Source organism: Hibiscus syriacus, unplaced genomic scaffold (genome assembly GCF_006381635.1).
Source record: "Hibiscus syriacus cultivar Baekdansim isolate YM2019G1 unplaced genomic scaffold, ASM638163v2 tig00117034_pilon, whole genome shotgun sequence".
NCBI lineage: Eukaryota > Viridiplantae > Streptophyta > Magnoliopsida > Malvales > Malvaceae > Hibiscus > Hibiscus syriacus.
Genome location: NW_024063533.1, coordinates 7,477,990 through 7,496,101, shown reverse-complemented (window position 1 = coordinate 7,496,101; position 18,112 = coordinate 7,477,990). Strand labels below are relative to the sequence as shown.

Sequence of the window (18,112 nt, the reverse complement as noted above, 5' to 3'; positions counted from 1 at the left end):
ATTTTTTTAATGAAATAATATTTTTAAGATAACTACTAAAAAATTATATGAAAAAATTAAGAACTGCCCACGAATTTATAGAGTCGAGTTGAATTTTATTCGATTCAATTCGTTAAAATTTTGAGTCAAACTCGAGTTTAAATCAGATCAAACTAAGTTAAGTTTTTACCGAATTTTAACCTAATAGTCGTCATACCCGTCGATGATCCTCTGAGATTGTTTCAACCTCTTGAGAAAAGGGTGAAACCCTAATCCATTTTGAGTTAGCCCGTTTAGCTAGTAACAAAATGCAACATCCCATCAAACAACTCAAGCCCAACGGTGAATAGATCCAAACTTGAACTAGCACAAGACCACGTGAACCATATTGAGTTGGATTTGAACCAATTGACCAAATCGAACCACCCAAACTAAACCGAGTTGATTTTGACCGTTGATAGTTGACCCGACCGTTGACTTACTTTTGACTTTGACCCTTAACGTTTTTCAAATATCTCTACCGTGACATTTTTCAACGTTTTGGGTCTATTTTTGCCGTTTATTTTGTCAAATTCTAACTCAAATGCCTTTGTTTATCATTCTTATTAATTATTTAGACTAGTTCTATTGCTTTTACTATTTGAATTTGGGACTTATAGATTTGACTATTTGAGTGGTTAGTTAAGATTGAAGAATGTGAATTTGTCAAGCCAATGATAATGGATCATTTTTTCCATCGAACATTCGTATTTATGTCTCATTTTATTATAATTATGTTTGAACTTTGAACTTATTTAACTATAGTATGAATTTATAATTTTAATTGTGAACATGTATTTTAATTATGGATTTATAAAATTGTTTTCATGTTGAGTTGTTAGGTGTCTAAATCACCTTAGGGTGTCTGTTTTAGCTTAGCCAAATTATGTTCAGGTTGGCCGTGGTTTATTTGCTGTCTAGATAACCAGTGGAAGAACATGATATGGTAGTAAGGCAAATGTCATCCAGGATTGTTAAATTAAATGTATGCATTTTGGTACTTTTTCTTTAATTTATGTAACTACATGGTTTGTTAAATATTTGTTGTTACGCATTATCATAGTTGAATTATGTTCTCAGAACTTCTAATTGCAAGTCATTTTTTTATTTTAAATTGACAAGAACTGCAACACCAGTAATAAATATATTGAGATTATGCTAGCCGAATTGGTTTTTTATTAAATAAAAAAATCGGATCAGGTCGGATCAGTTTTTAATAAATAAAAAATTAAATCGGGTGGAAACTGTCCGTCGGGTCGGGTCATGGGTGGATATACCCTTCTTCTCGGGTCGGGTCGGGTCGGGTCGGGTGGGCTCAAAACCTGACCCAACCCGACCCATGCCCATCCCTAATTGAATGAGCATGAGATTGTAAATACATGTATTAAATGATTAGTTATGGTATATGTTCATAGATGTACAATTATCATTTATTTGGTACCCTAATCGTAATATTAATATGTATGACTTATCGATGTATATCGATATGACATTCACCATGTATGTGGCATTGGGTTGGGCTTTTGAAGTGAAAGAATCACTGACATACAGACTGGTGTATGATTATTGAATGGTAAACTCAAATAACTAAATTACAGGCTGGTGCATACTTGTTGGATGGTAAAGTCCAATCACCGAATTACAGGCTGGTGCATCTTTATTGGATGGTAAAGTCCAATCACCGAATTACAGGCTAGTACATCTTTATTGGATGGAAAAGTCCAATTACCGAATTGCAGGCTGGTGCATCCTTGTAGGATAGTAATGTTCAATCACCGAGTAACTGTATGAAGATGTAGATGAGACAGTGATTTGCATTGCATGGATATTTATATTTGGTGTTGTATGAAAACACCATGTTTAAAGTATCGTATACCGTGAATTGATTGTGTATTTTATTTTGTGTTGTTTAACTCGCACTTAGATGACACAGTAGGCTCTATAGCTCACCCTTTAGTTTTCATTATCCCTTTCAAATTCTCGTGTAGGATCGTTTTAGTACTTGGAGGATCGATTAGCATTATTTTACTTTACATAGTACGACTTTTTTCAGGTTATAAAGGGTTTAGACTATATATTTGGCATGCATTTTATTTCATAAGTATAGGAATTTAATATTATTTACTTATGGTTCGTTATGGTTACCGGTAATGAGTCTTAAAAAGCTACAGTTTTATGATTTTTCATCAGTGAAACCTCTATGATTTGGTCGTAATGTCTAGGCTGGGTCTAGGGGTTAACCTGCGCTGTGTCAGTGCTTAAAATCTGTGTGTGTTAAGTGGGGTTCGTCAGTGATCATGGCTTGGTAACCGTTATAGACGGAAATATTTATTAATTGTTTAATTTAGCTGTGACAGGATGATAAGGTGTAGAGCTGAGATGTGATGGAAGACCTAGATGACTTAATCTTGGATAGTCGAGTAGTTAATGCTTTTGTTTCTTTATTTGTAATGGCGTAATTTGGTATACTAAAGTCATGGGAGTATATTGCTTTCCCTTTATGTAGGCATTTTTGCCTTTAAGCAATCGACAAAGAATTTATGATAAGTCACTGTTTGAGCAATAACAAAGATTAGACAACTTGTTAATTTGATTTTCCAACAAAGGAAGAAACTTGTTGTCGAGGCTTTAATAAAACCATTATAATCAACCTAACTACGTTTTCAAATTTTAAGAGAATATCATTTACAACCAACTATCCTTTTATTATGGCAATATTTTATTTTAATCTCTGATTAAATGCAATTTTGTTTGAAATTAGGTCATCCGTAAGAAAATGCTTGACAAGATTTTAAACACTTTTCCCCATTTGTTCTCCACACACATTATCTTTACCTAATTATAAATTGAGAGATGAATTGTTTAGATCAAATAAAGAGTAGCTTAAAAGTCAAGTTAGAGTTATGTATTCCATTCCCCACATAAAAATTCCAAATTGATGTTCATTTTTAAGCGTTCCTTTTATATCATTTAATTAAGTGTTTGCATCTAATGAATTGCCCATCAAGCTCAGTTGGTTGAGCGCAAGGCTCTTAACCTTGTGGTCGTGAGATCGAGTCCCACTGAAGGCAATTCATAACGGAGGTCTTCCACGGAAGTTGCCCTTAACCTGACGTTGGGGGCAGCCTACTACCCTATCTCCCCCTTACCCCCATTACATATGGGAATGGGATGGGGTCATCTAAATAAGTGTTTGCATCTAAGTATACATGAAAAAGTAATAAGCTTTAACCATAGAAATTGATCACGTTGATCAGTATAATTATTCTTAAAATGTAATATCCTGCAAGGTTGTGAGCCTAAATTTTTGTGTTTATATATTCTTATCATATTACAAAACTTTGAAAAATTTACAGTGCAACTTAATGATTTGTAAAAGAAAAAATAAATAGAGTTTTATTACATAAATTTATATACAAATAAAAAATATAATTTATTAGGATGAGTCTAGAGTGAATGTCGCTCAATGAAATACACTATTAATGTGACACATCAAAATACTACACTAAATAAATTGTCTTTGTTAAGAAAATATTAAAAATTTCGAAGATCTCGATCGCTTATAAAAATTTTTAGTCTTAAATATAATATAATTATACTTAAATCATTGAATTTTATAAAAAAAAATTTGATTAGTATAAGTCTGGTTCCCGATCTTCCAACGATGATTTGCGTCGTATCAGTCAAAACGGGCCACCTATTCTATTCAGGGTATCTCTGACCGGCCAAGTCCTTCTTCAATTCCTTCTCCGGATCTTGTTCAATGGATTCCAGCGCTGCAAGATTGGTATACTCTTAATGGCTCTGTCTGCACAACTTTGTCTCGCGGCTTCGTTGGTGATGTTATCCGGAACAACTCTGGCAATTGGATCATTGGTTTCACCAAGTTCCTTGGCCCCTCTGCTCCTCTCCAAGCCGAGCTTTGGGGGATTCATGAGGGTCTGAAGATCGGTTGGGAACAGGGTTTTCAATGGCCTCCAATGTCAAACAGATTGCACTGAAGCTTTTAATTTGATCACGTCCTCCTTCGCGCAGTCCAGTCCTATCACCCTCCCACGTGCCATCTCAAGTCTTGCTGCTCGTACCTGGACAGTAGAATTTGGACTAATTTGTCGTGAAGCCAATTATGTTGTTGATTCCTTGGCGAAACTTCCTTGTTACCCCAATGGTTCTCCAAGTCTTTACATAACTCCTCCTCCTACGACAAAAGTTTGTTTACGTAGGGACCTCTATGGCCCTCCCTACCCTCGTAGAGTACCTTTGATGTAATGGTCGTTGGCCTCTTTTCTACTTAAAAAAAACCATTAAAGCTTCTCCCATTGTGGGTTGTAACAATGTCAGAAATTAACTGTCGGCGACTCGTTGCATTGTTTATCTAACAATCGAAGCTTTCGGGAGAGTCATGATTTAGTTTGAGAAAAATGAGGCACGTAAAAGAGTTTATGAAGATGTTCTTAAAGCTATGAAGCAAATGTCGAGTTTTCAGGTTAATATCGGTAAATCGAAGATCTAATCTTTCTATTCCTTGATAGGTCAAAGTTTATACATTTGAAACCTTTTTGAGGTGATATGATTCATTCCGAATTAAAGATATTTGAATTTAATTAAGATATGGTCATTGAGAGTTAACTGACGTTAGAATTTTAGTGAATTGTTGATGTGAAACAATTAATATATAAAATTTAAAGGGTAAATTATACAAATGGTAACTAATGTTTGAATAAGTTTTCATTTTCCCCATTAAAATTTCAAAGTAACAAATTGGTCACTAAAACATCAAAGATGTCCTTGAACAATGATTTTATATCAAATTTATCCCACAAGTTTTCTAATTCCTTTTTTTCGAACAACCCACACCTCTATTATATTCATGTGAATCACCCTTCACGCAGCATCAACCCGAGGCGGCTTGTTAATCGCGCGATGAAAGGGTGATGCATAAGGGTGGGACTGTTGATCCATTGTTGCTTTCTGCTCATGCCCGCTTCCCTTCTTAGAGATGTCAAACGAACTTCAGTTGTATGGGATCAAGAAGTTGGTAGGTATGTATCAGTCCCCGGCACTGCAACTGGTGATCGGAATAGATCATCCATGCAAATATGTTTGCCACATTTTAGTGGAGAAACTAACACACATGGTAGAAGGGCGAACTAGAATATGTAATTACAGTTGGGTTTTGTACTGCTACTTGTAAGATAATTTTTAAGATTTATGGTTGATGGTTAAACCATCTATCGACATTACTGCTCTTTATGATTATGCTTCAATCTCATAACACTATTAATGGAGGCTCTGAAACCAGAGCTCCAGAAAAGGAAAGCATATTTTTCAAGCGAAACACATTGAGATTTTGTAATTTTTGTTTTCAATTAACAACAATACATAATCTTTTTTAAAACCAACGGGGACAATAATCCTATATGCAAAAACAAAAAATAAAGTTGATCTATTTTCCTCCAAATTTTTGCAACAGAACAATTGTTGTTGAACCTATATGCACTTATGAACCAAAGTTAGTGATCAAAATTGGATGACAATGATAGTAACCTATAAAAATGGAAGGGGGGAGAGGGAGAATCTCAACCATTGCCTGATTAATCTCTCAAAACTTCTGTGCAAAGAGATAACACACACATGTTTGCTCCACGATTTCATCGTGCGACCAACAAGTTGCCTTGGATTGGTATTGCATAAAGGGTGGTTCACGTGAATATGTTAGAAGTAGTGAGGTGTTTGGAAAAAATAAATTAGATATAAATTCATTGTTCAATGACTTATTTGAAGTTTTAATATCCAATTTGTTACTTTTGAAATTTTAATAGGGAAAAACAAAAACTTACTCAAACCGTATTGATCATTTGTGTAGTTTAGCCTTTTTAATTTTATAAATTCACTTGTGTCACGGTGATAATCCGTTAAAGGTTTAATGATAATTAATTCTTAGTAACTATATTTTAATTAAATAAAAACAAAAATAATAAAATATTATATTTTTTGAATTTAATAAAAAAATATACGTAACTTAAACAAAAATGTCAATCATATAGTTTAAAAATAATCAAATCATCAGTCGTAACTTCGTGTAACAGTACTTTGAAACTTATAGTAATTTGTAAAAAAATGAGAAAGGGAGATTAAATCGATTATGTTTCTTGTTTCCGTATTCTTGATCTATGATGATGGGTTCTGCACTCCGAGCAAATGTTTGATTAGAATCTATAATATAGTCACGTATAATATACAATGTTATAATAAAATATAATATAAAATTAAGTAATTAATTATATTATATGCGGCATAACTATTAAAATATCATAAAATTAATGTGTAGATATTATAAGTTATATATTTATAATTCAATAAACATAAAATTATAAATATTTTAAAGATCGACTTAATACAATAATCTATAGAACAAATAGTTATAAGCTCTCAAGTTAACACCTATCCACTCCCTAAGTTGTGTGTTCAATATCTATTACGAGTAAAATTCTTCTTCTCCTCCCCTTAGGTAGAAATTGTTTATAAAAAAGACTAACCTAATATTCAGTTTAATAAAGAGGTAATGGTCACAAAAAAATAATTTAACGTGTATTACTCTTATTTTATTAAAGAATTTGTATGACAATAGAAAATATATCTTCTTGAAATATCACAACTAAAGAAATATTCAAAAATTTTAATATATCAACTAATTCATGCACGCTTCAACATTCAATTTAAATCAATTAGATTTTGATTTTAACAAATGAAATCAATGTCTCGTCAATTACGAAACACTATGAAGACTAGTGGGGCTATGACCCCCACCCAAAAGAAATATTATAAAATGGAATATATATTTTTATACATATATTATTGAGTTTGACACCGTTGAAAAACATTTATAATAAGTCATTAAATTTTGTTTCTAAAAAATATGTATATTATTTTATAATTCGAAAACAACTTAAATATTATTTATTGAGAGTTAACATCTATTTATTATTACTATTTTATTTTTAAATTAATTAAAATTTATTTTATTTTTTATTTCTGATTTCAAGATATAAAAGAATCTTCGTATTTTTTCAAGTATTTTATTTCAGTTGAAAGTAAAAAAAGTTAATTCAATTTATATTTATAGTTTTATTTCAATCATCTATATTTATTACGTGGATTCACAATTTTAATCTTTAAAAATAAAAATTTAGACACACACACACACACACACACACATATATATATATATATATATATATATGAAAATATTTTAAAATGTGTCTATATATCTTGATTATATTTGTTTGATATAAAATATCTTGATTATATAAATATAAGGGTAAACTACGCGTTTAGTATCTAAACTATCAGTTTTGGTCTATTTTAGTACCTAAACTTTCAATTATTTTCAAAATTCATACCTAATGTTTAGTGACGGGGCATAGCTCTAGTGGAAGGATGACCGATCCGAACTGTGGACCACGAGAGAATGACGAGTCGACCAACATAGTCCAATTTCAGGCCCATCAAATGATTAACGATGAAGATCGGAGGATGAAGTTGAAGAGTTCATTGTCGATTTGGGAAGATTGATGCATTTTCTGGTGAAACGGAGTCACGTTCAAAGGGACAAAAAGCTGCGGGCTGGAAAGTTTGGGCTTCATTGGATCATATATACGACGACCGACGACTATAGACGCGACGGCCAACGAGCCCATTCGTTAAGTTTTTAATGGCAGGGTACTAAAATGAAACAAAAACTAAACATTAGGTATAGTTTTGAAAATAATGAAAGTTTATATACTAAAATAGAACAAATTGATAGTTTAAGTACTAAACATATAATTTATCCTAAATATAAATATAAATGTTAAAATTTATTGATTAATTTTGTATATTATGTGAATTTATTATAAAATTAAATGATATATTTTTATGGTTATATCTAAGTTGCTTGAATTCATAGAAAAAAAGATTAGATGAATTTTGTTTCTTTAAAATTTTATGTGAAGATATGAATTTTAAGGAATTATAAAATTTTCTTTTATTAGTATGATATTTTTATATATAATTTACATTGACAAAAACATTAAAGTATTTTTGTTGGTATATATGATTTTTTTTAAATGCCCCTAAATAATGTTGAGTTACATCCTTGTGTCTCGTCATGTTGAATCAATATTGAATCATTGAAAATCAATTTATTTTAAGATTTATGATTTATGCGATTAAATTTATCGTATAAATGCTATACAATAATAATTTATGAGAACCATACCAAAATGTTATACGATAAATTTAATAGCATATTTTAGTGTAAAAAATCAGATCCTTCAGTGAGATGACTTTATTTTCGAGAATCTTTCCATTTTGGGTGAGCCAAAGGCTCCACAAGGGAGTCTTTTCATTTCTGCGTTTTCTGCTTGAGTTTTAGGGTAATCTGTTTGTATTTTTTGGTGATTTATGATTAATTGAGTTTGGATTCTTAATTTTACTTGATTCTCTTACGGATTATTAGATTTATGTTTTAACTACATGATTGCGTTGATAGAGATCATTGATTTATCGAGTGATGATTGCTTGATAACAATAAATTTTCTTTAATTCCTTTTAACCTTTTTGTTAATGCATGTTTTGGAACTGAAAAATAATTTTGGTTAAGGATTTGCTTTCTTTGCACCAGTGATGAATGGACTGATTTAAGTGTTTTGAGGAGTGAAATGATTATTTGGGGTAATTCTTTTTGGTTAGATTTCTTTGTTAATTTGAGTCCTTATTACGTTCAATCTCAAATAGCAGCTTCGAGTGTTTTATTCAATTAAATAAATGTTTTAGGTCAGATTATTTTACTTTTGATTCAGGAGCTGCTTAGAAGCAACAGCACCCTAAGCACTACATTTAGCCTACTGCATTAGGCGCTTTTAATTAAAAAAAAATCGAGTACCTTATTACCCGAATTAGTGGGTACCTGAATTTTGCAGATATTCAAATATTACGGGTCGAATTATGAGCCGACTTTTTAAAAATCAGACACCCTAGATATCGGATATTTTGGGTACCAAAAAAACATATTCCCAAATCTAAACACCCCTAGTCTCATATATATTTCTCCGAAAAAAATTGGACAGGGAATTGAAGGGACGCGCGAAAACGAAGAGAGTGAGGAAGGAGAGAAGAGTAAAATATGAAGGGTAAGTTGAGTGGTTGATAATGGAACGAGAGAGGGGAAGATGGGGCTCTTCCTGTACTCTTGGGTTGGCCTTTCCAAGAAACTTTTCCCTTTTCCTAACATTATTCCCATTTCCTTTTCTGTTTCCAAACGCAACGCAACGCTCACCTTTTTTTTTTTTTTTTTTTTTTTTATGATGTTAAGTGGAACTACAATATCACGCGCCAAAACATATGAGCTATCCGTATCAACGTCTTTAACAAAATGAAACTTTGACGAGAAAATTCTTTTCATCGAAATTCATATTTCCCATTTCAACTTACATTTACTATGATTTTATGATGTTGGTTCACTTGAAGTTTCAACCACCAAATACAAATTAAAAATAGTTAAATATTTATGGAAACTTGGAGCGCGATAGAAGAAGATTCACGATTTCATCAATTTATAAAGTTATCACTCGGTCTCATAAGATTGACAATCAAGTAAAATGTAGATTAATATGGAATCTTCAAGCCCCACAAAGGGTTAGATGCGATGAATGAACGACCGCTCACGAACGTTGAACGTGCTCGGCGTCATTTATCAAACACGTGTCGGATTTGTGGTAGAGGGGCAGAGGACGTAAGTCATATCCTACGTTAATGGAAAATGACAGAATATTTATGGCCAAGAGTGATCCGAGCTGAGAAATTAGATGAATTTATGTCGTTACCGTATGTGGAATGGCTTGGACAAAATTTGGAATCCTCTGGTCATTTTACTCGAGACAATGAGAATTGGGTTATCCACTTTGCTATTTACTGTTGGCAGCTTTGGAAACTACGGTGTAGTATTCTATTCGATCTTGATTCTGTGCAAAGGGAGGATTTCATCATTCGCTGTAATCGGTAGCTGATGAGATTGCAGGGGCCAATGCTTCAGTTGCTGGTTCGAGATCTCACATTGGTATTACTCCTTTGTCTTGGGTCCGTCCACCTAGAGGTTGGATAAAGGCAAATTCAGATGGGACAACGACTAGTCTCAATGATAAAATCGCAGCCGCTAGAGGTTTACTACAAAACACAGGAGATTGGATTTTTGGATTTACGCGAAATCTTAGGCAATGTTCAGTCCTCACGGCTGAACGTTGGGCTGCTCATGACCTCCTTTCTCGTGCTTGGAGATTAGGTTTCCAGCATGTTGAACTTGAAACAAACAACATTGAGGTTGTAAAGATATACAACAATTTGTCTGATGTACTAACAGGGAATGCTTTGGTAGCTGCGTTTTATGATTTACGTGATCGTGATTGACACGCAATCGTTAAGCATGTCCGTCGTGAACTTAATGTAGTTGCAGACAACTTGGTTGTTTTGTGTCGAGATCAATGGCAGATGTACATGGAGGTCATGGTGGACACGTGATTATCTTGAAATCTGAATTTCTTTATATTAATTGTTAATTTTACTATGGTGCTTATCTTGAAATTTTATTTGTATCTACTTATACAAATAAAATTTTGTTATTAATATATATATACAAATTCTTAAAAATATTTCTTTATCCATCATTAGTCGAGGTTCATCCATCGTACCACAGTTTTCATGGAACCACGAATGGAGTTGGCATGTTTGCTGCACAATGATCGTTTTAAGTTAGAGATTAAATGTTTTTGTATTGCAAAAGAATAGATAAATATTATTTTTCAATATACATTTAGTAATTTATTCTATATTTAAATCTCTTATCAAATTTATGTGACCGACCATTTTAATTTGTAATCACCATTTTTCACCAGAACCCAAACCCAAGGACCAAACTATACCCAATCGGACCTCAAGCCCAAACCTAAACTAAAACCAAAACAAGACCCAAAAATAAACCCAATCCACGGCCCAAACTAAACCCGACCTGAATCTACCCTAAACCCTAAGGGTAGCTATCCATCTCCCCCAACCAGATACCATCTCCCTCTGCCCCAACCGAAGAAAAGCCTTGCATGCACACTCCACGCTCCTGTAGAAACAAAACAGAAGACAACAAAATATTAGTCATTTTAATTCCAGTGTAAATGGGTATAAAACCCATGAAAGAATCTGTAAAAAATGGCTCTCTGGATTCGAAAAAAATACATTGTAATTAATTTCAGCAATAAACAAGGATTTTATCATTCCTTTTTTCTAGTATTTGAATAGCTTCCCCTTTTTTTTTTTCTTTTCTCTCGGTTTTTTTTATCTTCGGTTTAGGATCTTAGCAGAGCAAAGGGTTTTTTTTTTTAATTTCAAATAACACTAATATATATTCAATAACAAACAATCAAAAATAGTTCTTTTTTTTATTTCAAACAACATCAACCAAACACTATTCTTCGACAACAAAATAATTTTTTTCAGTCGAATAACATACTAACCAATCGTTTTTTACAGTAAAAAAATACGAAAAATAAATAAAAAGGATAGATCGGAATTGCCTTGAGTCGTCAGATGGGTCACCGAAGCTCGAAAAGTTGAACGGTATCGACCGTTTTTACGGTGATAGAGGTCATTTCGTGCGAAACCGAGCCTAGATCTGTGACAAGGAGCCCGAAATTTGGTGGGCGACAGTGACGGCGCGGCGGAAGGCGACAGTCAATTTTCTAGAGAGAGAGGAGAGTCTTTCAACTTTTTTTTTAAAACGAAATATTAAAAAATTAAAAAAAAATTTATTTATAGAAAAGTTTCAGGAGAAATCACGCAGAGGTCCCCCGAGTTTTCCCGTGTTTTTGCAAAGAAGACACTGGCAAGGGTGTTTTTATAATTTACCCGTTTTCGATTTGTACTTTATATTTTTTGGTGAAATTTCTTTTTAGTCCCTATAACTTCCTCTAATTTTTACATTTTAATCCCTAAAACTATTTTTTTATTTTGTTTAGATTTAGCGATTTAATTTTCTTATTTTAATTTAGCCCTTGCTATAAATTTAATTCATTCTTTTTATCTTAGTAATTCGACATTTATGCAATTTGGTCCATATGCATGCTTATTTTTTATGTTGTGTGTTTTATTATTATTTTAATTTTAATTAGTTTTCTTAATAATTCATTATTTTGTAATTTAAACCTTTAGACTTAGTCCTTAGATTAGATTAACCTTCGAATCGAATTTAGAAATTATGATGACACTCTAGTTTAATTAGGGAGCTATTAGAGTCGAGTTTTCGCATAAAATGTCCGACTACTCGAATCGATTGCTCGACTTTTTAAAATTTATTAATAATTAATATTTTCTAAAAGGTACTTTAGGTTAAATAATTTAGATAATAATTAGGTTTTTTTGTTATTATTTAGCCCTCAACTTTAGAAATTATTGATTTAGGTCCTTAAACTTTTAGTGTCTTAGAGCCCGGTAATTTAGTCCTTTGACCCTTTTAGTCCCCGAACTTCGATTAGAGCTTTAATATTGACATAATTAAATATGTTAAATTGAGCCTCCATTTTAGCTAGATTTCGATATATTCCTCTTAATTTAGGGAATAACTCAAGTCGACCCTCGCGTAAATGCTCGAGGAACCATCTCGGTTATTCGATTCAATAATTGGTTTAAAATCAAATACGATAAATATTAGAGCCTACATTTAGGTTTAATCACCTAGGTTACTTAATTTTCATAATTTGACACTTCAAGCTAGAAAAAGCCTTAATTTACCCTTCGTTTAATTAAGATGAATAAAAATTTGTTTAATCGCATTTTATTTTTAAACATAAGTTAATATTTACTTATTAGGGAATTAAAGGTATATCTTCCGCAAGTATGCTCACGGGGCGACTACTGGTGATTCCCGAAATAGGTCGACATCCTTTTCAAAATCGCATCATGAGTTTTTAAAAATTAAAGCAATGTAGGGTCATTAGGCACAATAGCTGATCTCACGCCTTTATGCTAGGGGTGAATGCTATTAATCTTAATAAACATATACCTTTTTTAACTTTGTATTTATAATGATTTTTAAATTAAATAATGATCAAACTCAAAATTTTCGTTTTTAAATATAGGGTAATCAACTAGGTACCAATTTTTGGGCGCTTGTGGGGGTGCTAATCCTTCCTCACGAGTAATTGACTCATGAACCTGATTTCTGGATTTTCGCAGACCTTAAAACTAGGTATTTTGATAAAAATAAAATATTTTATTAAAATCACCATGTTTTCGTGGTGTCCAAATCGCACCTTAAATGATTGGTGGCGAATCCTCACATTTCGAAAATATTTTCAAAGAGAAAACTCCCGAGTCGGTATCAGTCTTTCCCCGCCGGGGCGAAAAACGATGTCGACATAGTTAAAATTTATTAAATTAATTTTATTTAAGGATATAATAAATATTATTTAATTGACTTTTAATTTTTTATTCTATATCATTTTTAAATAAAAAATAAATAATTATTTTTTCAATTAACTATTGATATCTGATCTATTAATCGACTAATTTAGATTGGGGCTGCAGAGGCGAGGACGACCCTCTCAACCTAGTTTGCTCCATTTGCAAATGCCAGAGTTCGAACCTCTGAAGGAATCTAGTGCATCATCTCGTTAGATTAACTGGTTATTGATTAATTTTTTTTAAGAACTGAACAAAAAATTGTTTAAATTAATTATTATTTCATGTAAAATAATTTTATAAAATAAATTTTGACAAATATAATTTTCATATAAAATATTCTTTACACGAGATGTGAGGATTGTAAAATCTATAAATAACAGAAATTATTTTTATTAAATTAAAATTAAAAATATATAAAAGTTTCAGTATAATCTCTTAAATATTTTTTTCTTATTTTCTAGTACTAATTTTGAGAACAAAAGAATCTGAAAACAATCAGAAAAGTCCTCAACCTTTTTTGTCGAGTTTCTTAATGAACAAAGAAGAAAGAAAACAATAAGGAAAAAAACCTTAACTTATTTAGAAACAAAGGAAAAATTATTTTATTCATTCATTTATCCAACCAAGCAAATCATAGGGAAAAAAAGCCAAGAAAGAGAAAAGCTCAAAATAAAAGAAAAAAAATTATATATTTAATATTTAAATTATTATTTTTGTTCTACTGCTTTAGTATCTATTTTTTTTTAAAATCATAACTAATATTCAGTTTAAGTTTTATTTTGGTATATATTATTAAAAATTTAACAAAATTATTAACGTAGTATTTTTATTTTTTAAATAATGATATGGTATTAATCAGTGGTAGATCCATAAATATTTTTTAGGGTGAAAACAATTTATTAATAATAGAAATTTTTAGTATGGGGCATCCATAAATAAAATTTTAAGATGGACATTATTAATAAAATGAACAATTATCATAAAGAAATATAGATTTCAAGGTGGGCACGTGTTCATCCTAAAATACACATACGTTCGTTATTGGTATTAACTTATGGTGAATCGTCAATATCGTTATTAAGTTTTTAACGACAAATATTCTTAATGAAACCTAAATTAAACGTTAAGTATTATTTTGAAAAAATACATAAATTTTAAGTATCAAAACAGAATAAAAGTAAAAGTTTAGTTACTAAACGTTGAATTTACCCAAGAAAAAGAAGAGGAGGAAGAAGAAAGAAACAAGAAATAAAGGAGATTGTGGATGCTTAGCTCAATCTGGCCTCGTCTATGCCGTATTGGGCATTCAGGTTTATAGAAGATATTCTAACTTAAGTTAACCTCTAAGTTCCTTGCTATACGTCCTTTTAGCTAGCTCACAACTCTCCTAGGTTTTCTTTTTCTTTTACAAAACTTCCTTTCTTTCAATACCCCACCCTTCCCTCTTTTATTTGTTCTAGCTTTTATCTTAAAGAGAGAGTTTTCAGCTCTCTCCCAGAATTCTCTTGTTTCTTTTTATCATTTCTAAGAGAAAATGGTGATCCTCAAATTTTAAGTTTTTGTCTTTTAAAGTATTATTTATATAGATATATCCATCAGGGTTTTAAGTTGGGGAAGTTGTGAAAAGAGGGGTGGGGAAATGTGGGATCTTAATGACTCTCCTTATCAGCACCCAAGAGACGACGAATCCGAGGGGTGCTTATCGCAGAAAACTTCGGTAGATGGTGATGAAGATAAGGGTAAACGGGTCGGATCCGTTTCGAATTCAAGTTCGTCAGCTGTGGTGATCGAGGACGGATCGGAGGAAGAAGATGGGGAGAGGGTTAAAGAGGCATTAAAGAAGAGAAGCAGCAAGATGATTTTTGGGTTCTCGGTGCCTCATGAAGAAGATTTCGTGGAGAGGAGTGACCCAGCTCCAGTGACCCATCAGTTTTTCCCACTGGATCAAGACCCGGAAATGGGGGTCACCTCTGTCGGAAGTGGACCAGGGTTCCCTCGGGCTAATTGGGTTGGTGTCAAATTCTGTCAATCGGAGCCTCTTCCCCATGCCAAATCCGATGAAGTTTCACAGCCGATGAAGAAAAGCAGGAGAGGGCCAAGGTCAAGAAGTTCTCAATATAGAGGAGTTACTTTTTATAGAAGAACTGGCAGATGGGAGTCTCATATTTGGTTTGTTAATTTCTACTTCTTGGTTTATTTTCATTTTTTTCCATTTCATTCCATAACAAATAGAGCTTTGGATTTTCTTGTCCTTTTGTTTTCCCTCGAGCCAATCAGAATTTAAGGATTTTTTTTGGTTTGTTATTTAACGTTCAGGGATTGTGGAAAGCAAGTTTACTTGGGTATGGCTGTCTCTCCTTTATATATATATATATATATAATTCTTGAGACAAATTTTCTTTTTGCAATTTAATGTTTTCTGATTTACATGAGATGGGTCTTGTTTTGTTCTTCTTTTTATCGGCTTTGATTATATAGGCGGATTCGACACAGCACATGCAGCTGCTCGGTAATTCTTTTCGTTTTAACCCTTTTTTTATATTTTCAAAACAAAACAAACAAACAAACAAAAAACCTTTCTTTCATTATTTCTGGCAGTGCATATGATAGGGCAGCAATCAAGTTCCGGGGAGTTGAAGCCGACATTAATTTTAGTATTGAAGATTATGAAGACGACTTGAAGCAGGTGAGACTCACTGAGAAAGAGATAGAGAAATGAAAACATTGCATTGTTTATCTTATCTTGAATAGTTCTTCTATCTTTATCTTGTATAGTTTCTCTCTCTTTTTTTGTTTTAAAAAATAAAAGTATCTGGATTTATGTTTTGTTGGTCTGGAAACGCATGTAAATCATATTGTTCACTAAAGGGAAGATTCTTTTTGTTGTATTAACAGATGAGTAACCTAAGCAAGGAAGAATTTGTGCATGTACTTCGCCGACAAAGCACCGGATTTCCTCGAGGAAGTTCCAAGTATAGAGGGGTTACCTTACACAAATGTGGCCGATGGGAAGCTAGAATGGGCCAATTATTAGGCAAAAAGTAACCATTTTATTCCACCTTTCCATTTCTCACCTCCTCCACTCACTTCACTGCCTACTTCTCTTTCTTTTACAGATACGTTTATTTAGGCTTGTTCGACACCGAGATCGAAGCCGCAAGGTTGGTGCTTTACGTTTTCTTCCTTGGATTTTGATGGCAATGGTATTTGGTGAGCGTATATGGAGTTCTATTGTCCCTTGTTTTGTAGGGCTTATGACAGAGCAGCAATTAAGTGCAATGGCAAAGATGCCGTCACTAACTTTGATCCCAGCATATACGACAATGAGCTTAACACTGGTGGTAAGAAATTTGCCCATTTGGGATAATGTAGTATTATTGCCTGTTTAAAGATTTACCCCAAGTTATTGTACATGCTTATTTAGAAACTTGGGGTAATGCTGGAGATCAAAACCTTGATTTGAGCTTAGGGAATTCAACCCCAAAGCAAAAGAATGTAGAGTTTGGTGGTGATAGGCAAATTGCTATGGGTGATAATCAGCATAGTCTGCCACCTTCAGGCGATTGGCGATGGGGGGGATTTAGGTCTCAGGTTGGTTTTGGTTAAATCGTGATAACAAATGAGAAAAATCTATACTTTCTGCTTTGGTAGTGTTTGATTTCATTTTTCATTATCTTAGCAGTTAAATCTGCAGAAGGAACCTAATAGAAGTGATGGTACTAATCATCAAAGATCCGATGGATATGGTGAGGCGGAAGCAATGCAGCTGTTGAGCCAAACTCATATTCAATCTCCAGCATCAATCAAGTCTAATGAACTGCAATCATATGGACAGTTCAGGAGACCTGGAGATAACAATGTGTTCCACATTCCTCCCCACATTAATCCGTCGTCTTATCAGGTTCGAATTTATGGCTCGCCTGATTATATAATTTGTAATTGCTTGATTTGGAATGGCATATATAATATACAGCAGGAAAGTCCCCAACTAATCAACAATTTTGCAACTTCCAGATTCATTTTCCAAGCAGCAGCAATGGAGGCGGAATCAGTAGGGATCTTTTGCAATCGACTAATGAGCAACAATGGCAATGGGGTACTCACCAAATGTTTGGAAATTCTGCAGCATCATCAGGATTCCCATCGCAGACCAGACCTGCTTCCCAAACATGGCTGCAGAAAAATGGGTTCCACTAGCTCTTGTGACCCTCCTAACCCATCTTTTTTTTCACCTTGTTGGCATTTTAAGCATGTAAAGATCAATGCTTTGAGATTAAGTCTTGAAAAATTTTACCATCTCCCCCTACAACTTCGTCGGACTATTATCATCGGTAGGCCTATAAATGAACTGAACGTTCAGCGAACCGTTCATGAACTGTGCGGCGGGAAGTTCGTTTATGTGCGTTTATTTATTAAATAAACGAACATGAACAAGATTTTGTGTTCGTTTAATTAAATGAACAAACATGAACATAGGTCTCGTTCGTTCATTTACGTTCGTGAACGTTCTTTTATGTTCGTTCGGTTATGTTTGTTTATGTTCGTTCGGTTATGTTCGTTTATGTTCGTTCGGTTATGTTCGTTTATGTTCATTCATTTATATTTA

At 32.9% G+C, this 18,112-nt stretch overlaps 1 protein-coding gene across 2 annotated transcripts; it reads left to right on the top strand.

The window, feature by feature from the left end:
• Positions 1 to 14,797: 14,797 nt before the first annotated feature.
• On the top strand, positions 14,798 to 17,889 carry LOC120196447 (floral homeotic protein APETALA 2-like). Of its 2 annotated transcripts, none has more exons than XM_039198252.1 (10): positions 14,798 to 15,675; positions 15,823 to 15,848; positions 15,985 to 16,015; positions 16,105 to 16,192; positions 16,402 to 16,547; positions 16,623 to 16,667; positions 16,756 to 16,847; positions 16,931 to 17,097; positions 17,189 to 17,407; positions 17,521 to 17,889. In XM_039198252.1, exons 1-10 carry the CDS (start codon positions 15,146 to 15,148, stop codon positions 17,701 to 17,703), a joined length of 1,527 nt encoding a protein of 508 aa, XP_039054183.1. In that variant the 5' UTR covers positions 14,798 to 15,145; the 3' UTR covers positions 17,704 to 17,889. The 2 variants fall into 2 exon arrangements, with proteins under 2 accessions (XP_039054183.1, XP_039054182.1); XM_039198251.1 differs by having other exon boundaries at positions 17,186 to 17,407.
• The last annotated feature ends 223 nt before the right edge of the window (positions 17,890 to 18,112 follow it).

Coding starts and splice junctions, on each gene's coding strand:
- LOC120196447 (XM_039198251.1), top strand. CDS start 15,146: ATGTGGGATCTTAATGACTCTCCTTATCAGCACCCAAGAGACGACGAA. Junction 16,668..16,755: donor ACCGAGATCGAAGCCGCAAG/GTTGGTGCTTTA, acceptor CTTGTTTTGTAG/GGCTTATGACAGAGCAGCAA. Junction 16,848..16,930: donor CAATGAGCTTAACACTGGTG/GTAAGAAATTTG, acceptor ATGCTTATTTAG/AAACTTGGGGTAATGCTGGA.